This window comes from Peromyscus leucopus, chromosome 1, assembly GCF_004664715.2.
Source record: "Peromyscus leucopus breed LL Stock chromosome 1, UCI_PerLeu_2.1, whole genome shotgun sequence".
Lineage (NCBI taxonomy): Eukaryota > Metazoa > Chordata > Mammalia > Rodentia > Cricetidae > Peromyscus > Peromyscus leucopus.
The window spans coordinates 92,242,422-92,268,085 of NC_051063.1; the positions used below are offsets into that span (position 1 = coordinate 92,242,422).

General features: G+C 47.6%; 1 protein-coding gene across 9 annotated transcripts in view; it reads right to left on the bottom strand.

The window, feature by feature from the left end:
• Tead1 (TEA domain transcription factor 1) overlaps positions 1–25,664 on the bottom strand; it is a 229,860-nt gene that overhangs the window by 32,570 nt on the left and 171,626 nt on the right. For 6 of the 9 annotated variants that reach the window (XM_028875863.2, XM_028875861.2, XM_028875859.2 and 3 more), the window contains 5 exons: positions 14,433–14,444; positions 13,565–13,699; positions 12,280–12,326; positions 11,408–11,469; positions 9,756–9,880 (listed from right to left, as the gene is read on the bottom strand). In XM_028875863.2, the coding sequence (XP_028731696.1) occupies positions 9,756–9,880; positions 11,408–11,469; positions 12,280–12,326; positions 13,565–13,699; positions 14,433–14,444 (381 nt within the window). The remainder of the gene's footprint in view (positions 1–9,755; positions 9,881–11,407; positions 11,470–12,279; positions 12,327–13,564; positions 13,700–14,432; positions 14,445–25,664) is intronic. The other 3 variants (XM_028875857.2, XM_028875860.2, XM_037211422.1) reach the window with 1 other exon arrangement.

Genomic DNA, 25,664 nt, shown 5'->3' on the forward strand with positions numbered 1-25,664 from the left:
TAATGTAAGTGCAGGAGGAATTAAACTAGAAATTCTGATAGCCTACACTAAGGCATTGAAAGCAGAATGGAAGCAGGTGTTTTATACTTAGCATATGCTAAATAGAGAGCTGAATCCTACTCTCTCATAGTAAGAAGTCAATGAGTGTTTTCTAAAAATCATGAAAAGAGGCCCTTTAAAAAAGTGTGAAGACCTGAGCTCCATCACCAGTGGAATGTACACTCGTGTGTGCACTTGCATGGACGTGTGCGCGTGCGCGCGCGCGCGCGCACACACACACACACACACACACACACACACACGAGTGATAATAAATTACATCTAAAAGAATATGAAGAAGCGGTTGTAAGAGCTGTGCAGAGCTATCACTAATAAGAGGGACAAGGAGGTGAGGAGACACCCAGTGGCACATGACTGTTTTCCTTATAGACCATGTGGTTCAATTAGCCTTAGCTTAAATAAACAGTCCATGAAAAACTACCATGGGGCATGGGGGGGGGGACCAGGGTGAGGAAGGAAAAAAACTGTGAAAGGAAGCAAAAATATGACCTTTAGGATGTTTATTCGCTATTGACTACAGGCTCCCTGGGGTTCGAAGACCCATGGGTCAGACTGTAAAGCTCCTCCACAGCCCAGGAGTCAGGGTGACTGTGCACGTGGGACCCCCAGACAAGGCAAGTCCACTTGAGACTTGAGGAACTGTTCAGCTCCTCTTTCTACCACTGTGATCACAGTCTGTCTTCACTGCTGTGAATGAGCCTGAATGAGCAGAAATCCTTAGGGGGCACGGAACGAGACGTGGAAGTGGTAACAAGGACCTTCCTCCTCGCTGAAGCAAGCTTTCTGTCTTCCAGGTCTCTAGCCCCTTTTGCTCTTTGCTGCTAATGGAAAGCACAGAGGGATGAGGAGACCTGGACCCTGGAGCCAGCTGAGATTCCATCCTCTTTAGAGATGGAATCTCTAAACCTAGAACCTTCTGAGCTGTGGCTTTCTGCCCCTCTACCCAAGTCGCCTCCATTCGAAGGCAGTTCCTGCCCTACATGACCGCCAGAGGATTAAGTGAGAGAACGCATGGAAAGAAACTACATTATCAAGTGAGCACAGAGAATCTGTCACAAATACCATTTACTCCATAACTGTGACATTTCTCTGCTTGGGCTGAGACCATCTGAAGCGGTGTGTTCCCTCAGAGAGCAACAACATGGAAAGTGATTTAAAACAGAGCCGGAGGGTGGGAAGTTCCGGAATCATCGGGGTGAGTCCCACTGTCACAGCTACCGTCACTCCTGGAGTGAGGTGAGAGTTGTCACCTGAATTTCCTCAGGCTAGGAGACTCCAGCACCAGAGGCTCCCTTTGAGGAAGCACTAGAGGTCTGTCCTCTAAAATGAGATGGAGTGGCTGGGGATGTACCCGATCCATGACAAAGAGGAACAGAGTCTCCGACGATTATTGGGGCTTCACTGCTTTCTCTTCCACCCCAACCTTTTTCCTTTTCCCAATGGGACTGATAATATTCTACCTTATTTAGAGATTTCTGATGTGGCCATTTCATTTTGGGGAGAGGGAGGAAGGAGGGAGGGAGGGAGGGAGGGAGGAGGTAAAGTTCTACAAATAAGCCTCTGTGTGCCCAGGGAAAGGCCTGAGAGTTGCACTGCATCATGTAACCTGAAGATGGCGATCTTCTCCTAAACTTCTCCCAAAAATTCCAAGTATTTGAAGAACTTAGTAAACCTTGAAAAATGACTGCTGTCAAATGATACCAAGGGAAAAATTATAATCCACTTAGGAATTTAAAGAAACTGAGACAAATAACTCATGTTGAAGGATACTAATGTCTAGGCTGAATCAGAATGAGGACAAATCACCTGCATTTGCTTCCTGTCACGCTCTAGCTTGGACTGTCCATCTGGGCACCCTCAGGGTGACCTGGGCAGCCTTTAATGGCAGCAACAGGGGATGGGTGTGGAGTCAAGACAAGAAAGTGACTTGCAGACTCAGGCCGCAGAGGCTGGGGATTACATGGGCCTCTATGCAGCAGCCAGGGAGCCGGTGAACCTGAACCAGGCGTTTCCTCCTGAGATTAAGCACTGCAGAGTGCTGCATCCCTTTACTTTCAGGATGTTATACCAAGATGCCTCCTCCTCACTTCCTAGTTCCACCCAGTGCAACTGAAACGATACAATGGCTGAGTGCAGGGCAGCCACAAGGAAGGCAAGTGGGAGGGACGCTGACCCACCAAAGAAAGCAGATGGAGCCTGGCTGGGCCTCTGTGAAATGTCTATAAAACCTGCATTTCCAGATGCTTTCAATTGCCTCTTCCCCAAAGGCTAATGAAGAAAGAGGGTGAGTTCCCAGACCAGCTCAGAGAATATAAACCACCCAGCGACAGGCTGCAGTCATGGGAAGCCATGTGCAGGGTGGGGGACAACTTAGCACTGAGGGACTGCACCACGCCTGGGCATCATGCAGAGCCTTGGATGCCACCTCGTCTCTCGGGTCCTCCTGCAGGACCACAGAGGAAAACCCAGGAGACACCCATCTAGGCCCAACCCACCATCAAACCAAGTTGCGGCACCCCTCCAAGCCCCAGGTCAAATGTACTTTGGGACCATGTATTTTGAGGATGTCAAGGACACCCAGGTAGGAATCTACTATTGGAGAGCTGTGTGACCAGAGGCATGTTGGCTTCTCAGCCTTTCTGGGTGGTGTCATCTGAACACAAGGACGACAGCTGGTTGGGTCACCTCTAGGGGTCGATGTGAAGGTCAAGCGGAAGAGAGCTGCTTCACAATCTGCCCAGTCAGCTACACGCCTCGTGAGACACGGGAACTGGCTTAGCAGCCCCTACCCAGCCTGAAAGCTTCACAATTGACACACTACCCTGCTCCAGCCACCCAGGGCAGAGGCAAGGATGCTTGGAAACCCACTCTAAACTCTCCATCTCCAACCCACGCCCACCCTCAACCCTCTGCCCCGTCTCACACAAAGGCTCCCAGATGCTAATTTCTTTTGACTTGTTCTGATGACATTTCCCCGAACCAACCAACGTCAGAACTGTGGTCTGACAAAGGAATTTTACTGGAGCTGGGAATTTAAGCCTTTGAAAGACGCTATAAAGATAAGAAAATTAAATCATCTTTGGGCCTACGTTGGCCCAACCACTTTACTGGAAGGAATCAGGTTATCTGAGGGGACATCAGTGGGACATCAATGAGAGCTGGGTCAGAGGCTCATGGTCTCCTGCAGGATGGGCTCCCTTAGGCAAGGAGGGCTGCTGACTCACTCACACCACAGCCCAGGCTCCCACGCTCCAGATGAGATGCTTCCAGCCACTTAGAGGTAAGGAGCAGAAGCCAGGCATTGCTAGATCCCTAGCCTAGGCCACCCTTCAGCAATTTCCACCTAGCAGAACACAAATGTCTGGACTTTGCCCTCATCCCCGACACACTCGTCTGTGACTACTGTCCATCCTGATCCTCTTTCTCCCCCATTTTGAGGTCATTGTCATCCTCTCACTGAAAGACAGTAGTATGGAGGGGGAGGAGGCACTTGTCCAGCCAGAGACCTCCCTAGATATTAGTGATTTATTGCTTGGACTTTCCCTAAAATGCCTCAAGCCACTGGCTTTTGATTCAAATAGCCAACCCTTCCATCTATCTGTGAACTGTTCCCAATGCTATATAACATCTGAGGCGGGGTCCCAGCACCAATGCCAGGATCTTTTCAATATAAGGATGACAAGAAACTGCATTAAGAGCTTCCTCCCCTGTTCCATGGCTCTTCTGCATTCCATCGGCATGCTCAGCCATCCCAGGTACCCTCTGCCTCCTGCAGCTGGCTACTCCCCAAGGCTTTGTCCTCACTACCCACCATCTGGCCCAATTTCCCATTGTAGTACTTTAAGGTCAGTTCAAAAAGCATTTGGCAATGTGTAATTAACATAGCTACCCAGAGACCCAACTATGCTCACACCAAAACCTGGAAACTGAGGCTCACATGCTAAGAAGTCAAGGAATCTTATCTTTGTATGAGATACAGATGTCACGAAAGAGAGGCAGAAGAGATCAGGTGAGGACATTATTTCTCTGGCTTCACAGAATGCTGAGCTGTAAAAGGAGACCTCAGAAATGCTAACCCAGCTCTCCATTCCCCCACGCTCCTGGGGCTCACACTTCGGAGGCAAAATGCCCAGCCCAGTGCTCACGGTGTGGCTGGGAAGTGCTAGTGATGACCAGGCACACCCAGGGGCAGGCTCAGGAGGGCCTTGCCTGTCGGGCGTGCTCCAGGACCACACCAGAGCCGGACCGTGTGTCATCCTCTCCCAGTGGCCCCTTCTCTAATACAGCTCTCACCTAAGCAGCCCTGCACACTCCCCTTTCCTGCTCTTAGCTCCTGCTTGTGCTGGCACTCAGACCACAGTGGACATGGAACCTGGCACCTGGGAAGAGTGACAAGGAGAAGTCCTGCTGCAGGTGAGTAGAGGGGCCATTCACCACGGAAGGAACCTCCCCTGTCCCAGGATGGGTGGGGGCGGGGGCTGAGGAACCATGCAGGCTTCATCAGGCACACACAGGACACCACTCACGGTTTCCTGCTTTGAGAGTTTGTGTGTACAAGGGAACAGCTGCCTACATCCCCTCCAGACACTGGGCCCCGATTCCAGGGCTGGCCCTTTAAACTGCCCACATCCAAGGGGGAGCTTGCACTTCACACTTTGGGTCCGTTACTGTACAACACCGAAACCACATAGAAAGGGTATTTTCAAGCAATCCCAACCACTTCTAAAACAGTCTTTGTTATTTAGGTTCTTCCTTCTTTTCTTCACCCTCTGCTGTTTTTCTCTTCGCTTCTAGCGGAGCCAAAGGTAACAGAGGGACTGCCTTGCTGGTTTTCTACCAACATCAACAACCACCAACTTGGGAAGTGCTGCCATCTGCTGCACCCAGGACACGGCGCCAGCAGGGGGCGTGCAGCCATCTACTATTCTTCCATTAGCCCCTCACCGCCTTGGGCCATGCACACAGGCTATTCCTCAGACATAAATGAACCAGACAGCCTTTTGGTCACAATCTCAGGACTCAGAGTCTGCTGACCTGGATATGAGTCCCATTTTGAGCATCAGTTGGCAGTCTAACATTAGGCACACCACTTCCTAAGGATTAAATAAGCTAACATATAGTGTGGCACCTAGGAAAGGTTTAGAGGTACCGGCCATAACTGCTACTGGAACTAACACTGCCTGCACGACAGTGGTAAACCTTGGTGATGACAGCAGCATCACGTGGTGAGCCAGCGGGGATCAGGAAAGGCTGGTACGGAGAGGACAGCCCTATACCAGGGAGACAGGCTAGGTTCTAGGCTCCAGGGCTTTGCGGTTAGGCAGCTAAGCAATCATGATACAGAAGACCAGGGTTCAAAGCTGCCTATGTGAGAGCAATCCCCTTCAAGCCTCTTATTCAGGAAGAGGCAGAGTGACCTCCTTTAGCATCGAGCTACAAGTAATGAACGAGCTCCCCAGCACCCTGTCTGGCTGCTTCATCTCTTTTTTGCCTGTAAGTCCTCCTACTAAGAATATTCTTTAAGATTTATTTCCTTTCAATTACATGTATGCATGTGTGTCTGTGTGTAGGGATATATACATGAGTGCAGATGCCTGCAGACCCCTGGGGAGCTGCCTGATGTGGGCGCTGGAACCAAACTCATCTTCTGCAAGAGCAGAAAGTGGTCTCAAGCTCGAGTCATCTCCCCAGCCCCTACTGAGGATATCTCACCACCTCATGATTTAAACAAGCCTACACAGCAGCAAAGATACAGAATACATACACCTGTAAGTAGATACGGAACAAAGATCTAGACACTCCAACTGTCGGCATTCAATTTGGTTAAGATCCGAGAACTACTGGCCACTTTGCTGATTTCCTTATCAAATTAATGTGATTAATGTTTTCATATTAAATTTTAACTATTTCCAAATGTCTTTAAACATACCAGCTGAGTATTTTAAATGACCAGAACTTTTCTATCATAGAACAAAAATACAACGAAATTAATGTCTCGGAAGTCTCAAGAGCCAAAGAAATCATCCACATGTTTTGATTTTTCAGCCTAATCTTGATTTTGAAGCAGCACTTGGGCCTGTCAGGGGACAGCACAGGGTGTTTGCCTAGTGAATGGTAGGTGAGGTCATTGCAAAGGCTGGCACTTCAGACACTGTTAGATACTTTAAATAACTTGGTTAATTCCTTTTCACTTCAAGGAGTCAATTACCACTTTTCTCTTCCAAAAACCACACTTTGGGCCCTTGTGTTTTCACCAAAATTGAAGATGCATAACTTTTAGCCCGCTAAACATGTAGCCCAGACTGGCTTGCGATTCATTATCGATCCAAGGATGACTGTGAACTCCTGGTCTTCCTGTGTCTACCTCCCAAATGCTGGAATTATAGGCACAGACAGCCACGTTCAGGTTATGTGGTGCTGGAGTCAAACCCAGGGCTCCATGCATGCGATGCAAGCACTCTACCAACTGAGCCAGCCCCCATACATTCATATGTATACATTTAACTACAAAATGGGTGTTCTAAGAAATAATATATGAGACGGACTAGGTAACACAAAGTTAATATATAAAAGTGATATGATCTTAGTTGGCGAATTTGATATAAACGTCATACTCCAAGTCAGAAACATCAAGATATATTAGAAAGCATTTTCTTTTTTTTGTCCTTTTTTTGTGCACGTGTAGTGCATAGATGTGTGTATGTATGTGTGCAGGTGTGCATGCGCGTGTACACATGTGTGTATAGAAAAAGTATTTTTGGGGGCTGGAGAGATGGTTCAGAGGTTAAGAGCACTGGCTGTTGTTCATCCCAAGGCCCTGAGTTCAATTCCCAGCAACCACATGGTGGCTCACAACCACCTGTAATTTGATCTGGTGCCCTCTTCTGGTGTGTAGGCAGAATACTGCATATATGATAAACAAACAAACAAACAAACAAACAGGTAGATAAATAAATCTTTAAAAACAAGGAAAAGTATTTTCATTGTCTGAAATTATACTTACTTTCTTCCGTGGGCGGGACCCAGGGTTTTGTATATTCATACTAAATAAGCCCTCTCCCACTGAGCTACATCTCTAACCTTGAAACTAGACAATTTTGCTTTGTTTTGTTTTTTAAGACAGGGTTTCTCTGTGTAACAGGTCTAGCTGTCCTGGAACTCACTCTGTAGACCCGGCTGGCCTCAAACTCAAAAGAGACCCACCTGCCTCTGTCTCCTGAGTACTGAGATTAAAGGTGTGGACCACCTCCGCCCAGCTGAAACTAGACATTTTTAAACTAAAGATCAAGTAACCTTACTTTTAAAAAGATTTTAGTTTTCATTACATTTCTGTATGCATGTGTCTTTGAATGCACATGCCCTTGGAGACCAGGAAAGGGAATCAGGTCTCTGGAAGCCGGAGTTGCAGGTGGGTGAGTTCTTTGCAGAAGCAGTACACAAAGAACAAGCAACTTTCAGTCTCTGACATGTTATATGTAGTTGGCCCTTAGCATACTGTACTTCCTTTCTCTTTAGTGTGAACCTTAGTCTATGGGATGGTGTCATCTACATTCCCCAAACAGTGCAGCATGAAACTATTTAAAATACGAAATTCACGACAACAAGAAATCTTGTCTTGAAAAACCACACACACACACACAAGAAAGAGGAGGGGAGGGAGGGAGGGAGGGAGGGAGGGAGGGAGGGAGGGAGGAAGGAAGGAAGGAAGGAAGGAAGGAAGAAGGAAGGAAGGAAGGAAGGAAGGAAGGAAGGAAGGAAGGAAGGAAGGAAGAAGAGACAGGGCAGCCGGGGTGGGGGAGTGGGGGGTGGGGGATGGGGGAATCCATGATTTAAAGTACAGGAGACAGTGTGTGTAGGCTATAGGGGAACTGAGCATCTGCAGCTTCCAGGATGTTCTGCCCACACTGAGGGACCATGGTCAAGAAATCTGATGTGTGTTATAAAGAGGCGTATTTCAAACATCAGCAATAGGGTACAGAGGGAGAGACCTACTCAGGGCCATGAAGGCAGTCAGGTCCTTCATCAACAGTGTGATTTACAGCAGTGAGGAGAGGACACTTTAGGAGGACGTAGTCTGGTCCTCTGTTTGCTAACTGTATAGCTCAAGTCACCTGGCCTCAGTCACTTCCTCTGCAAAGTGAGAAAACAGAACCTACCTAAAGGGGCCTATGGGGACAGAGTCAATGGCAAGGCACAGGGGAACAAACAGGGGATGCAGGACGGAGAAGGTGAGGCCGGCCTCCAGGCAGAAGCAAAGACTGCCATCTTGTTCTGTCTCACAATGCCCCCACCTGTGTGGATTATTAGCCCAGCAGGCAACTCTTCCCAGACAGCCTCCAGATACCGGAGAAGAGCAGACCCTGCGGCTGCACTCCAGTTTGTTACCGCTTTACTTCACTGGCCCCTAACTCTGGAGCAGCCCCATTCTCTGCCAGCCCTCAGGGTGGCAGGTAGAAGGGCAGACCCCTCGTGAACTCTTGGTGTGCTTTGATAACTTCCGGGGCAGCGTCTCTGCCTTGAGTACCTGTCTCTGCACTCAGCCAAGCAGAAGCTCGGACAGTCACATCTAAAGGTCAGCATATCGTTCACTTATGACTAACTGTGTGCACTCACCTCTGTCTGTCTGTCTATTGTCTGTCTGCCTGCCCGCCTGCCTCCCTCCCTCTGCGTCCCAGACAGGGTCTTACAAGGGAGCCCTGGCTGTCCTAGAACTATGTTGATCAGGCTGGCCTCAAACTCACTGGGATCTGTATGCCTCTGTGTGTGCCATCAAGCCCTGCCTATGACTCCTTCTCTTGATAACAGATGACAGCAAGACCCACAGTGACTCCTGGAACCACATGTCTAGCGTGGTTCCCAAAGAGGTCAGTGCTAGGAGACAGAGTAGGGCAAGGAGTTGGTGAGGATCCCAACACTAACTCATGGTTGCTTCAGCTGCTGCCTGGGGCTCACCCACACACAGATGCAACCCTCACACTCACAGCCAAGGAGTGGGCGTGAACAAAGGGTACGGGCTTCTGGGGTGGGCAAGAAGGGAGGTTCGCATATGCATGGGATGATGTGTACAAGATGGAGTGGGTGGGGAAGGAGAAGGAGAAAATGACAAACAAAGTCCAGATGCCTGTGTTTCTGGTGTTTACAGCATGATAAGGCATTGCAGTCTACAGAGCACCAACATTACTTCTGAAGATGATGCTTTCGTTTGGGGCTTTTTGGGGGATGAGGGACCCACAGACTTAGAGATGCTGGATAATATGATGGCTGACCGTTTAGACTTTAGTGTTTTAGAATGAATCTTTAACCCAGAAATATTAACTATATGACTGAAGAAGTTACTGGTCCACTGTCATCATTTATCTAATAGTGCCCAAATAATTTACATCATATCAGCCACATAAGAACGCTCAATAAACGTTACATAAGCCTGGTGAGCGCCTGCCCTCCAGCCTAGGTACTCCCTGGAACTTGTGGTCCAAGCAGCAATAAACACCCATCTTTGAAGCTGGAGCTATCTGCCAAGAGCATCCTCTCCCTGGGTGAAGAAGGGCTCCCTGGCTGTTCCATGTCATGTTTTGACATAGGACATTTCACGGAGGTGTAAGGGAAAGGGGGTCTGTAAGGGATAGGCCACAGAGTGGAGAAACGAGCAGTCACGGAACACTCGCCACTAGTCACACCCCTCTGGGCACACTCACCGAGTCTGGGTCTCTCTGCTGTTCGAGGAAAGCTGAAAATTCCACCAGGCGAAGCTTGGTTGTGCCAATGGAACGGCCCTGCCAGGCCGGGACTGAGGGAGCTGGGGCTGATGCAGGCTCAAACCCTGAAATAACAATTGTCACCTTCACACAAGTCCACACGCACCCCCTCCTAGACCTCAATGGGGTGGAATTCCGAACACAGAGGGCCTGGAAGGAAAGGACAACTCCCTCCACTAATGGCACTCGGGCAGTGTGACAGCTGAAAAGATTACATGAGGCTCATCATGAAGACAGCGCCAACTAAGGTTAAGGGACTGTAGCAGGAGGACACTGCTGGCTGATAGTTAATGTCCATTGTCAGCTTCAATCAATTGACAATCACTATGGTAAAACATCTATGAGGTTTAACTTAGGAAAAGGAAAGAGTCACCCTGATAATGCCATCTCGCAGCTAGGGCCCTGAACAACATATAAAAGAAACAGAGAGCTGAGCATCAGCATTCACCTCTCTCTGCTTCCTGTCTGTGGAGAGAAATGTGACCAGCTAGCTACCTCACACTCCGAGCACCATGACCTCACTGCCAAGATAGACGCTACCCTCAAACTGAGAAACCAAACAAAACTTTCCTCTCTTCAATTGCTTGTATTGGTATTTTGTCAAAGCAACTAATATAGAGCAGGTAATCTTGGGTAAAGAGGAGGCAAGCAAGCGGCAGAGCTAAGAAACGCTGTGAGCAGGAAGCAGACCAACAAGCGAGAACGGCAGAGGCATCTAAGGAAACGCTTGTGAAGGCATCCTGTGAAGCCAGGACCCATACAGCGTTGCTGCTATCAGCTCATCTTCCATCTCAAGACTAGGAACATTCCCTCAGGATGCTCCATGGAAACAGAGGGTAACAAGGGACTGCAATTTTACTTGGGACACTAAAGGGGTAGGTCAAAGATTATACAGTACCTCAAAAATTTCAGCTGAGTGACAGACACTATGTGTATTTGGATGAGAGAGTTTTCATGAGAAGGGGAGCCAGATGGGCCAGCCAGGTTCACAGCTTCTGCTATGAGCGTCCATGTCAGCCCTTCATTACAGAAGGGAGCCAATGAGGAACCAAAATTCACTAGCTGAGAAAGCTGAAGTCAGCTGTGCCTGACTCAGAGTACAGGACTTGGCAGCTGCTGAAGACGGCAACCACAACAACTTCCCTCCTCAGTGGGACCCGGCGTCCTAAGTGAAAGTGGCCAGGCTTCCTGTTTCCCGACAACCCCGCAGGAAGAGCTCTTGGGAGACATGGCTACTTTTAGATTTATTTTTTAATTCTACTAATTTTTATCACCTTCAATGTTTTGCCTGCATACACGTATGTGCACCATGTGCACACCTGGTGCCCACAGGTCAGAGAAGGGGATTGTATCCCCTGGAACTGGATTAACAAATGGTTAGAAGGTATCATGTGGGTGCTGAGAAACGAACCCAGGGCCTCTGCAATGGCAATCGGGGCTCTTAACTAGTGAGCCCTTGGGAGAGGAACTCTTGAGTGTTTCTTGGCTTCAAAATAGGGCCCACCCTTAGGAGGGAAAAGAAGAGGGGCAGCTGGTGGCTGAGAACGACATCACTGCACTCTTGGGACCCAAGAGGAAGCAGGGAGACTTACCTGGAATGGGGGCTGTGACTGCTGGCTGGATGGGGTAGGCCTGCTGCACAAAGGGCTTGACGCTGGGGACAAATAGTTAGCAAGAGTTAAAATTATGGGTACAGTGGTGGCTACAACCCAGGCCTGGCTTTGGCCTCCAGCAGGACTCCCCCATGACCCCATCACACTGCCTGGCTCCCTGCCTGCACTGGGTTGCCCATTCCATGCTGAACTATATCTATAAAAAGCAAGTTTCTTCCTCCAAGGGAGTGGCTGGTCAGCAGGCTGCAGAGGACCAAACATCCACAATGATTTGGTGTGACAAGCTGTAGAGAGTTCATCCTGACCTCCCCATGGTGTAGCAGACACCCATGGAGAGCACTTTTCATGCCCACACAGACAAAGGTCATCTGTCATGGCCTAGGGAAGGCCAGGAGTCAGGATCTCCCTTCTCCAGACCACATGGCTCAATATATACAAAGAAAAATTCCTTTCCACCTCTTGTGGGCTGAGCTTGCTCCCTGAATTCAAGGGGTCTCTGGGATTTTCTATCAGGCACTCCTGTCGCAGGGACAGCCACAGTGGAAAGAGACACCATCTTGGCTGACCTTTCACAGGTGAGGGAGACTCTGGTGATGCAGCCAAAGCCACAAAGGATGGGAGACCTAATTCAAGTTTCCGGCTGTATCACTGCTAATACTGAGGTGGAAGAAAGGAATCTATACTCTCAAAGGTGGCTCCTTTTCATGTTCGAGAACATGGGGACATAAGGAAAGGCAGATTCAGAACTTCCGTTTGACAGTCTTCTCTCCCTTATCCCCTAAGAAAGCCTAGTGCAGGAGAAATCCCCGAGGTGGGCTAACCCCGGCTGTCTGGGCCTTTCACAGACTTACTCTTGTGAGGATCCCGGCTGTCCTGTCTGTATCATTCCAGGCCAGAACTGGAAAGCAAGAGGCAAAGGCTTCAGGTTATAAGTTCTCATCAAAGTAAGTTTGGGACACGGCCACATGATAAGCCCTTCCTGAAGAACACCAGACTGCTCCCACCCGCCAGCTGTGGCATCCTCTCTCTGGAGTACGGGTGTGGCTGGGGCTGTGTTCAAGACCACAGCCTACCCCTGACTGGTAATAGGGGCTGCCTTTAGCCACCACGTTCTGAAAACTCTCCTAAGGTCAAGAGGTCAGTTTATTCTGCAAAGGCTGGCCCTCCTCTACTCCAAGTACTTCCTGTATATCCCGCAGTATGTAGTTCCCAAGGTCCAATGCAGCAACACATGGACTTTGAAATAACAAAGCCAGAGCTTGGAGAAGCAACTAGGGCACTCCTTTTTGCTATGAGCATACCTAAGGCCTTTGGTACCCGCTATTCCCCATCAAGAGGGAGAAGGGCAGAATCCTGACAGTATTACTTATCGAACTGACCAAGTCACCTCTACTGGCGCCTCATTACGGAGTAACCTCAGCTTCAGGAGCTACAAAAATGGCATGACACTGAGACCACTGAAGATGGCTCTGGGGTGAAACAAGATGTAACAGAGGAGCTGCCCCAGTGGTTGCTATAAAGTGACCCTGAGGATACAGGGATGGAGACCAAGAACCAGGAAAAAGAGTAAAAGAGGCAGGCCACAACTAAATAGGTCACCAGAAACAAAATATTTAATTTCATTTCTTTCCCAATTTTCTCCTTCCTCTTATTTCCTTTTTTTCCTCTTTTCCCTTCTTCCTTTCCCCCAATCCTTCTTTTCCTTCTCTTTTCTTTCTAGCCTCATCTTTCACCTTCCTTGTCTTATATATCTATCTATCCATCCATCTATCCATCCTCTATCATCTATCTATCCATCCATCTACCATCTATATCTACCATCCATCATCTATCTTTTATTCTATTCATTATCTATCCATCCATCCATCCACTATCTATTTTGTGATACTGTGTACTGTCCTAAGGGCTTCGTACATGATGAGTGAGTACTCTACCACTGAGCCACATTATCACAAAGTCCCCCTTAATTCTAGTTTTAGATAGGGCCTCATCAAATTGGTCAGGCTGACCTTGAACTTACTGTGTAGCCCTAAGAGGCTTTCAAACATTTGAAATCAGCATCCTAAATCAGCATCCTGAGTAGCTACACCATCATACCCAATAAACCATCATTCCTGGATTTGGTTTCTAACTTACCCCCGGTGCCCCCGGGAAGGTGGGGCGTGGAATTCCAGGCAGCCCCAGCTTGTTGTGGATGGCAGTAGCCGAGACGATCTGGGCTGATGACATGGCAGCCATGTGCTGCAAGGCCTTGTCCTTGGCAGTCTGATCCTTGAAGATGACAGTGACACACTGACTTAATATGGAACACATGGCTACCACGTGGGTTATAAAGTACAGCCACGAGCACAAGGACTAAAATACAGAGCCACACAGGGGCCAGGGAAGCACACATGCACAGAGAGAACACCACAGCCAGGAGGCTGTGACTCTGGCTCATGGAACTAGGACTACTAGCAAGCAATACCTAGTGGCAAGGCTGGGTTTTAAACCCTTAATCCATTTTCCAATAGATAGGGAGCCAAACAATGTATTCATTGTTTCTATTTCCAGAAGAATTCTCAATGACTTATCACACTAGGGGTAGGGGTGACCCTGCTTTCAAGTGAAAGGTAGGAAGAATAGCTATCAGCAGGGGCAGGGCCATCTACAGAATTTAGGGAGCACTATTTGGGTGCCTGCTGTCACTGGGCCATAGTGCCAGGCCCTTCTGGGGTCATTCAAGGCCCAGGAACCCTGGCAGATATCTATGGAGGGGCAGCTCAGAAGCAGCAGACGGGCAGGGGGGTGGGCAGCCAAGCAGCATGCTGTCAGGGCACATGCTATGGGGCTAAGGCTACAGTGGTTCTTTACCAAAGCTCAGAGTGTAGGGGATGCTACAGTCTTTCCTTTCCTAAACGGATCTTTTCTAAAAAGCCAAGACTGGTAACATAAAGCTAGCCAAAATAAAAGTCTGCCAAGCACAGCTAAAATACAGAATACTCAGTTTAGAGAATATACTTACCATGCTTGTTACCTGGATACAATAATAAACAAGTTTGTTAAAAGGATCACGTACAAAGGCAGGGTTACTTTTCTTCTTTAGTTAAAAAATACATATGTATATAAACACAACATATATTCGGGTGCTATAAAAATGCATACATGGATGTGATCATTTTCTATACTTTTGGAGAGTATCATACAGATAGCTATCCAAAAACCACCACTGACAGAACTGACCCCCCAACTCCCTGACTGTGGGGCTATGTGGTGTCTCCATTATAGATGGAACAATGGTCAGGCCTTGTGTGTGGCAGGCCCCGTGGGTGCTCGCAAGGCTTGAGGGGTGAAGGTCTATAATCAGAGCCCAGAAGCCACTGAAGCAGGAACAAAACAGTGATACCAACACAAACTGTGGTGCCCTCTACAAAGCTACTGCTCAGAGTTTATGACACTTAAAGTATCAGCCAGGAGGCAGCTCCCATGTGTACAGAGTTAACCAAAGGTGAGGAATAAACAGGCTGAGCTGCCAAAGGGAAGGTTAAGAGGAGCTTGAGAAAGAATCAGACTAGGAAACTATTCTAGAAGCTTCTAACAAAGATGCATTTGATTCTCCAAAGTGTGGACAGCACTTTGCCCCAGCACACCAGGAACACCATGAGACTTTTTCTAAAAGCTCTTATCAAGAGACAGATTCTCAAAGAGTAAAAATATTCTAAGTTTTCTGAAAGTGAGTGGAAGGAGGGAGAGGAGGAAGAGCTAACATGCATTTTGACATTTCTGTACTCTGTACTCCGGAGCAGGGAGCCCTGTATCAGCTCTCCAGTCTGCACTCAGACACTGTGAACATCTGCCATGTCATGGCACCTTCTGCATCAAGGACACAGTGAAGCCCTGGGGACACTGGCTTGATTGCTGGTCCCTGCTAGAATGGCCTAGGGTGACTAGGAATGATGCTTAAGGTCTCTTCACCGGATAGCACTCTTTCAAGGCAGGTTTTATTAACTAGCCAGTCAAACCTCTAACCTGACAGCTGTCTAACCTGAAGGGAGTAAAATTTAAGGCTCCATATATATATTTCCTGTCCAGCCACCCCCTCAGAAGGGAACCTATGAGTAGTAAGTATGTACGGCTCCACTCACAGTGAAGAGTGCACGATACCAATACACACTTGCTAGTTTATCTTTGGGCCCATCACATTAGACTCCAGCCCTAAAGCCAGTCAACCCCTGGTGAGGTTAGAAAAGCTCACTAGGCAATCTGCTGAGACTGAGAGAATGGCAGAGGAATGGTCACAGGTGCCTTCCCCAGGCTTCACAACTTCTTTGGGGCGCAGACTCAAAGAGAGGCCCAGACTCTGCCTGCTCAGCTGGTGTGAATTCAGAAGAACAGGTACAAAATCACTCCAGGACCTGGCTCTGCTCCGTGAGAAAGTCCTGCAGCCTCTCAGAGACCTGTGAGTTCTGTGTTTATGAAATGCTGAGGAGAGGAGTGATTGTCTGCCCCGTGTGGAATATGATTGGTACATTTTAGTGAGGCAACTTGTAAAACCAAAGCTCAGGTCCAGAGAGAAACCAATTCCTTGAATCTCCAAGACCTACTGGCTATGAGGACCTGCTTGAAATATTTCTCTTTGCTAGGTATGTTCAAAAGATTTTCAAAATGTCCATGAAGGCTCGACAGTCTCCTTAAACTTTTAACATTTGTTAAGTGAAGGTCAGAGGACAGTGTGCAGGAGTCAGTTCTGGCCTTCCACCGTGTGGGTCCCTGGAATTGAACTCAGATCATCAGGCTTGGCAGCAAGCGCCTTTACCTGCTGAGCCATCTCACCAGCCCCACTCTTCTTTTGGAACAAGGAAATTAGTCAGCCTGAAGGGAGAAAAGAAACTATCTTTGCTATTTAGCTCTTATAGCTTCAGAACAAGGTCTGCTTTGTCTGTGTTTTTTTTTAATAATTTATTTATCTTTATTTTATGTGCATTGGTGTTTTGCCTGCATTATGTCTATGTGAGAATGTCAGATCTTGGAGTTACAGACAACTGTTAGCTGCCATGTGGGTGCTGGGAATTGAACCCGTGTCCTCTGGAAGAGCAGTCAGTGCTCTTAACCACTGAGCCATCTCTCCAGCCCCGATTCGTCTGTTTAATGACTACTGGCCACTCTGGCAGGTACATAAATAAAAACAAAGTTCAAATGTAGGAGAGAAAGGGCACTGTTTTCTGTGATGTCTATAGTACCCAGAGCTTTCTTGGACAGAAGCGCATGCTGTTGGGGAGTCAAGTGCCTGGCTTCCTGTCCTGCCTAGGACAGGTCATGCCACAACTTTCATTTCCTCTACTGTAGGGAGAATTGCACCTTAATTTCTTACACCCTTCTGGGTCCATTATAAATGCACATATTTGTAGCTATGAGGGTGGCTGGTAAATTTCATTATAACCAGCACGTCATAATCTATAAGGCCAGTGACCTAATGATCAGTAGCAACCTAGTAGTTTGTTCAAATCTGGGCACCTCTTAGCTGCCTGTCCTGACAGACAGAAAGCCAAGTGTGGGATGGAAACGTTATCTCAAGTAGTGGCTCCTGCACTTGACCCACCTGCCTGAGAACAGGCAATTTTCTGTAAATGGACTAAAATGTCTACACTTGTGACTTCCTACCTTTGTCAGAAGAAATACTCTATTCATTAAATTTCATAGCAGTGGCCCTTCATCTACAAGATACATGGGAAAATTAAAAGAGGTGTGTGTGTGTGTGTGTGTGTGTGTGTGTGTGTGTGTGTGTGTGTGTGTGTGTGTGTGTTTAGGAGAGGGGATCTATAACCCAAAGCAACCCTGGAGATAGATAATAAGCACTGGTGGGGCTACATGGAAATCAGGGCAAGAGCCTGGCCGCAGACTCTCTCATCCCGAGATGGGGGTCCAGAAAGACAGCACAGAGACACACACCTACCTTTGGAAAAATTATCACCCTAAGTGTCAAACCTGGGTAAACTGCTTGCCTGTGTCACTATGGGATAATATCCTGGCCTTTTATCTGTTGGCTCCTCTCACCCTCAGACAAAAGAAGAGGGGCTGATGGATACAGTAAGTCTTGGTGCATGTAAGAAATGTGAGCTATGCTCACACAGCAAATTAATTTCACTCTGAGATGTATTTTCCACCTCTTGATGTTTCCGAGATGTGGATGAGATTTACATCCATCCACAAAGGATGAACGTACTGTTTTATCTTGAAACACTGTAGGAAGTCAATATTGAGTTATACTCTGCCTGTCTTAGACTCCAGGAAATACTGTGTGTGTGTGTGTGTGTGTGTGTGTGTGTGTGTGTGTGTGTGTGTATGTGTGTGTGTGTGTGTGTACAGGAGCACAGGAGAAGGAAAACAAGGAGGAGAGACCTGGGACAAGTTCATATTCCCTGTCCCTCTTGAGCCCATGGCCCGCTGAACTGCCAGAGAGTAGCAAAACATGGGCCAAAGATGCTGGAAAAGTCTGGGCTAGAGGTAAGAGTCTCATTATCTACCCTCTTTCTCGCCATTCATTTCATGCCATACACCACCAAGGGCCTCACTGGCCCTGCCCCATCTGCACAATCAAACTCCCTTCCAAACTGTTAGTAAGGAAACAGGCTTTCATAGTTCATGAAGATAAGCTCTGTTCTGCCGACTGCCTCCCTTTGTGATCAAAACGGACGTGGTGTTAGGAAAATACTTGTACGGAATATACATAATACAAAGGCAGCAATGTGAATGCACATGGCTGAAGAGGACACCCTTCAAGTCTAGACACACTAAGTATTGTATGAGTCTTTCTGTTCTCAATGGTTTGCCGGCACCCAGTTTGCAAAAACCATCTCACTGTCGCTAGACACTATCCACAGAAAAACTGAGGATGATAAATAGAATGCATGCTCCTATACGCAGTGTATCTCAGCTGCTATCCGTTAATAAACAGCATGCTATACACAGCATATATAACCTATAAAGTTCTAATATACAGAATATATAGTGTGTATATATAAACCGTATAACACACCAACTTATTCGTGAACTATCATCTAGGAATTTAAAGATTCCAATCTGATTTATTCATATGGAATTAGCAATACTGCAGGAAAAAGACATATGAAGTCACAGAGACCAAGAGTAAAAAGCTCTCATGAGCTATTAAATGTTTTCCTGCAAACACTTTTCCCAGCAACATAAAATTATAACGCAAGGAAGGAAAAACAGCAATTTGCTTGAAAAACCACCAGAAACACAACACAAAATACTTCCCTAAGAATTACTTTTGCAGATGTTTCTAATCAAGCATAGTGTGGATTCACGTGACCTCTGTAATAATCAGCCGTGACCCTTGAGCAGATAAACATCACAAAAACATAAGGTGGTCTGGGCAAAGGATGGGGCACTTCAATGTTTTCTAGCTCCGATCTCTAATTTGCTTATCATTGCAGAAGGCAGGAGCAAATACAAAAGGGGCGACTCTGGTCAGGCCACAGCTCCTGTGGAGGAGGGAAAGCCACATTCAGCGCTGGCCTGACTTGCTGCCTAATGAGTAGCAATTAATTCATCGTATTGTATTTCGAAATGCCGAAGACTCCATTCACATCAAAGAAAAAATGTTTCAAGGCTTTTACACATTGTTCATTTTCAAATGTACAGAGCTATGTTTAGCACCGTGTCATTGTCCACAGTGGTTCTTTTCTTCTGATGTGAGCCTTTGGCTTCACAAAGAACTGCAGATGAGGAGCTGGGTAGGTGAGCCTGGAGACTGTCCTAGGAATCGAGGATGTAGGCCAGCTGTAGTCTGGAGCTAGGCTCTGGGAAAAGAGACCTTCCTGTGTCGTGCCCTCTTGTCTGGGAGCTGGCAGTTGAGATCTGGAGTGAGAGCTAGCCCTCACTGCTCATCTTTGCCATTTCCTTCAAACTCAGAGAAGGGCCAGCTGGAGGGAACCCACACACAGCACCACGAGTCGGGGACAGGAACCCTTCTGGGTAGCCCTGCTTTGGCTTTGGCTTCAGACAGGCTAATGATTAAGGTCAGATCTGTGACCCTAGGCAGGTCACAAAGCTTTTCTGAGCCCTTACTACCTTTGCTAAATCAGAAACAAGGGCAGCCCAGATCAGACAAGATGGCAAACCACTGGCCCACCATCCAGGCCTCTCCTGTTATGACCTGTGGCTCAGGAGCTCTGGTCTTCACTGTACAATCTTGATTACCAATGTTATTCTAGAGTGTTCTCCGATAGACCTTGGAGGTTGCTTAGCATGAGATTTCTCAATTCAGGAATAAAAACATAGAACAGAACCCTAAAAACTGAGGCCTAGTTCAGCCTGCACAGGAAAGCAAACAGATTCAGTGCTGGGCTCACGAAGTCAGTCCCTGCACTGCCATATTCCTGTGGAGATTTTAATTCTACCCCACATCAGCTAAAGTACCTCTGAGGTCAAAGGATTCATGTCATGAAGGCAAGAGAACCTGAAGAAAGATGCCATAGATTCCCAAAGCCAAGACATGGCCTGAAGGATGTAGGTTCCCATCAAGGGTTGGGACCTTGTGTTCTGTTCAGGTCTCATTCCTCATGTGTGGCCCAGAGGACCACAGGGAGTGCAGTATGTCTGCCTCCCCTGGAGTAGGCCTTATGGTAACACCAACTGGATGCAAGAGGGTGCACTTGAGCAATGCTCCATGGAGGTTCTTGAACTTGAAAGGATGAAATCAAGGATTTGAACTTTAAGCTCTTTGTTTATCAGAAGCAATGGTAGACTGGAAAGAAAGGTCTGTTGGAAAATCATATCACAAAGGGCCCCAGGCAGAAATGAAGGAAGGCCTCAGGAGAGGTCATGTAGCTAATAATTTAGTCAGTCACTGGACAGATCAAAGGCACGTGTGTCTTTGCCAGCTCTGCTCTACGATGAGGCACTATTGGAGCTTTTCTTCATTGTGTGCCACGGCTGGAAACAAACAAACCTGCCCAAGACAGATTCTTGCCAACGTGAGGACATATTGTCTCATGCTGTGCAATCATGTGAACACAAACATGAGGTAGAAAGGCTGGCTCCATCCATCTCCCGGGTCATCTGCATAGCCAGGTATGGGCCCCATGATCTCTGCCATGACGGTTCGGGACATCTTGGGTAAAGAGACTCGGCAGAAATCTTTGTGTAGAAACTCCAGAGAGGAAGAAAAATATGCAAAACATGGAAAACTCAGCTACATTATTTTTCCATGGCAGGCTGAGTCTCAATCTGTAGAAACTCTGAAAGAACTAATTTTGATAAATTTATGAAGAGTAAAACATTTCCGAATCGGGAAGAATTTCAACTGTTGCAAGCTGCTCCTCAGACCACTATGCTGTCTCCTAGAACCCTATCTGAGATTTCGGTAAGACTCTAACTGCAGGGGACTGGGGTGTCAATGGCAATAAAGAAAGCGGCGCAGCAGATGCAGCTGGTCACAAAATCAAACAGCCAGCTCCAAGCTGGCATCTGTGAATTCTAATCCACCTATGCCGCAGACCTAGAAGCCACTTGTCTACTGCATTGTGTGGGTCCATCTTCTACTTTGCTGATGGAATCAGGACAGCTCCAAAACTGAGGGTCATCTAAAACATACCCACTCCCAGAAGAGCCTTGGGTCAGAGAGTTCTGTCAAAGCAGGGGAGCATCCTCAAAGATAAGCTCCCAGAGGCCTGCAGGAAACACTTTTGCTTCTTTCTTAGCCGTTTTGATCAAGATAAGATAAACCCTTGACTGTGTGAATTTCCACTATCTTGGTGCTCTGGCCACAAATGCCGTTCATTCCTTTCTCCGTCTTCAGGGGCTCTTCTTGAGTGTCTACTTCAGCAGCCGACACCATCCTCCCTGCTCGAATGTACGGTTTTAGAGTCAGTCCACATTTCTCTTCTCCTTTTTCCGCTGTTAGGGATCAACTACGCCAGGCAAGCGCTCAGGCTCTGGGCGATAGCCCCAGTTGCCCCAGCTGCCTCAGCTGCCTCAGCTGCCCCAGCTTGCATCTCTCCCACATGATCATGGCCTGAATCTGGGGTCATAGCAAGTGGCCAGTCTGTCTTCTGAGGCTGCTGTAAACACTGAGGGAGTCTTGTGTTGGTGTCAGGGGCAACAGCAAAAACTCTTGGTAGACAATGAGTGACATCCAGCTTAATACAATGTCAGGGCAAGATGGGGACAGAGTTTTCCCTTGGTTTTATTTTATCAAAGTAACAAAAGAAAGGCTTGGGAGTAGGGGAAGCGGGGGAGGGACTAAGTTTAGTTAGGGAAGAGGGTTGGAGAAAATTAGAAAAAGTACAGAGCAATGTTTTTCCTCGTTTGTAACAACATCAACAAAAAGTCACTTCTGGAGCACACAAACCTAAGCATTATGTTTTGCTTTTTGAGACGTCGCTATGGATGGTCTAGGAGACTGACCTTACATTGGGACAATCCCCGTCTCCCCAGTGCTGTGATTACAGGTATGAGCAAGCACAACTGACTATGTACTGACTTTCATATACTTAAAATTTAGCAAAGAGTAAAAACTTCATAGTTGATACTGATGCACTCTCCCCGCTAATCAGTTTTACTTTAAAAGAACCCAATTTGTAAGAAGTTCTGGGTCTCCTCCATCACACTGTGTGTGTGTGTGTGTGTGTGTGTGTGTGTGTGTGTGTGTGTGTTCCTTCCTCAATCACTCTACACCTTATTGTTCTGAGACAAGCTAGGCTGGCTGTCTAGCAAGACTAAGGGATCCCGAGGGACCTCCCCAGCACTAGGATGATAGGCGCGCACCCCCCGCACCCAGCTTTTACAGAGGTGCTGTGGGTCGAAACCCAGGTCTTCCTGTTTGCTTGGCAAGCATTTTACTGGCTCTGCCATTAACCAGCTCTTAACAGGCTACATTTTAAATGTGTCACTGAAAATCTGATTCAGGGGGCTGGAGAGATGGCTCAACAGTTAAAGGTACTGACTGCTCATCCAGAGGTCCTGAGTTCAATTCCAGCACTCACCACTGTATATAATGGAATCCGATGCCACCCTCATCTACATGGTGCATATACATGTGGACAAAACTCTCAACTACACAGAGTACATAAATAAATCTTTCTTTAATTCGTGTTCAGAAGTTCTATCATATATTTTATAGACTTAAGAACAGAACTAGTGTTCCTAATTCTCTCTTACGGACACTGAGGAGAGAGCCCAAAGCAGTCATAGGGGGGCTGTGGGGAGTCAGCGGAGGCTGACCAGAAGGGACAAATGAAGGCAACCGAGCAGGGCCCAGGCTGTGGAGAAGCCCCTGGTCCAAGCACCCACTTCTCCTATCACAGGCATAGTTCAGGCACTAGGCTGCTGCCTCCAGCATGGCCTCTCTTACTTAGCCCTCCTCCTAGAGCAAGCCGTAAGGTCTTTCCAAAAGGGTCTTAGGAATAACCTGTGTGCTCCCTAGCACCTTTGGCAAATGCTCCTACTTCAGTGAGAGGACACAGGGCTGCTCTGTGGAGGGACCACCTCCACGGTACTCTTCAGGGTGCTCCAGATACCCTACCTATATGAAAACTGAACAGGTTCCTCTACACCCAGTTCTAATTGTATCCCCTCCACAGAATATTCTTCAATGTCCCACTCTCGGGTCAGGCATTCTTTCTTCTCTGGGCCCTGTTTCATGGCTACTGCGGATTCCTGGCTATAGGAAACCAACCAGGGAATTAGCACAAAGTTGAGTGCTTCCCCAGATTAGCACTTCTACGAAGTCAAGGCCTGCAGCACACCAGGTTTGAAGAAACCCCAGAGGCTGAGTGAAGCAATCACTCCTTTGTTTTCAAAGTTCAACAGAACCTTTTCCTGGATGCCAAAACGGAAACGGACTTAGAGTCTGCATGCTGGAGGTGATCGAGCCTACAGTCACTCTGAGAACCAGTCAGTAGCAACACGGTCAATGAAACTGCCATAGAGAGGCTCTGCCACCTCTGTGAGTCCTTTTTTGTTCAGAGAAACCCAAGGCAGAAACACACACTTGGTAGGACACTGAGGCTGAAGACCAGCTCCAGAATTAGAGGCCTTCTTGGCCTTCTGCCTGCGTACGGCAAGGATGGTGGTTTCTCAAACTATATTCCATGGAACAGCCAAAGGACAATGTACAGCTAAGGATCTGAGAGAGTGGGTGTCAATTAGATCCACGTTTATATTTCATGTTACAGTTTCAGTAAGATTTTCAACTTAAAACATGAGCTTTGCTGTTTTTCAGTAGACTGGGGGAGGGTGACTGTGGGGGGAGTCTCTCCCATCAAAGTGTGAGGACCTGAGTCTGAATTCCCCAGTACCTACTACATAAATGGGGGGGCAGGGAGGGATGGTGGCCTTTTCTGTAATCCCAACACACAGGTGGTAGAAACAAGGGATCCTGGAGCAAGCTGGATGGCTGGAACCGCCTAATCCTCAGTGAGCTCTGGAGCTCTGCCTCCAGAAAACACCCAATGCCAGCACCTACTTCCCCACGCCCCCCAACACATACACACCACAAATACCCTTGTAAAAGAAGGGAGAGATGCTGTCAACTTGCCACAGGCTAGAGTTATGGAGAAAAAAAAAATGGAGAAAATGCCTCCATCAGATTGCCTTGTAAGCACCTCTAGGGGCATTTTCTTGATTAATAACTGATATGGATGAGGGAGGGCCCAGCCCACTGGGAGTGGTGCCACCCCTGGGCAGGTGGTCCTGGGTTGTCTAAGAAAGCAGGCTGACAAGCCAGTAAACAGTGCTCCTCCATGGCTCACCTTTAGTACCTGCCCCCAGGTTCCTGCCCTGAGTTTCATGAGTAATGGAACGTGACCTGAGAGTTAAAAGATGACTAAACCCTTCCTTCCCCAAGTTCCTTTTGTCATGGTGTTTTATCACAGCAAACGAGAGGGCTGCTGGAAACCCAGTAACCTAAAGAATTCTCTCACACCCTGTTCTGTGAAGGAGAAGCAGTTAGGCTTGGTTGGAGAGATGGCTCAGTGGGTAAAGGGGGTGGCCTGACGAGAGACCCATATACTAGAAGGAGAGAACAGACCCTGAAAGTTGTCCTCTGACCTCCATGTGTGTCTGTCTGTCTGTCTCTGTCTCTGTCTCTGTCTCTCTCTCTCACACACACACACACACACACACACACACACACACACACACACACACACATTTAAAGCAAGTAGTCTCATGAGGAAGTGTACCCATCAGGGACCCAGTTGTACACATGCCAATTTTGTCAACTCTGGGAAGATAGGTAAATGAGACCCTGATTTTATTATTCACAGGAGGTGCACACAACCCCCCAAAAAACACACATCCCACTCTGGTTTCTGGGTATATGGAGACATGGTGAGCAGCCTGGAAAAAGCACTGCCAATGAGAATAGACCAGCGGTGGCCAGTCACCTGTCACCTTCTCCAACAAGCCTACATCTTTCTCAAGGAAAACACAATAGCTCATGTAATCTTGGCTACTTCCTGCCACCCCCACTATATACCTGGAAGCTATTTATGTCATTTTCAAGATGACTTCAAGTTGTGTCGTGAGTTTATCTCATCAGTTATTATGAGAGTTCAACTAGGACAATCAGCCTGTCCCTGTGGTGAACTCTGAAGACACCCGTCTCTGTGTCTCCCCTGTGTGCTGCTGGATACCGGAGACCAGCCGAGAGAGTTGAGACAGGACTATGAGATCACCTTCCCGCTGCAAGATCTGCAGACACAAACCCATGTTCTGCTGGTGTCCAGTGAAGCAACATCAGACTAAAATGTCTATGGGACACATGGCTGGCAAGCAGATACACCAACAGCCAATCTTTTCCCTCCTTGACTGTGCTGAGGCCCTTAGATCAGTGACAAGGCACCACATCCACTGAGTTACTGGTGACCACCAGTGTCTACTCCAAATCACCTCCACAGATCAGCTCAATGGTGCAATGGAGGCACGTAGTGGAAGGGCTGTGTGTCCAGCTCCAGGGACCCAGGGGTGGCCACTTCTCTACAGTGCGCTGGCATGAAGCCTTCGGCTAGTTTAGGATTCAGAAAGAGCCGAGTTTAATCTTTTCTTAGCTCTTTATGAGGCTTGGTAGCGTCTGTCAAGTCAATTAAAGACTTGACCTATTGAACCATAATTTCTTCCATAATTTTTTTTCTTGAAATCAGAACCACAAAATCAGAACTTGTGGGCTTCCATGAAAGACCACAGAAGGTTCCGCATCAGAATTAAACATTTGTCCTTGAAATCCCCAACA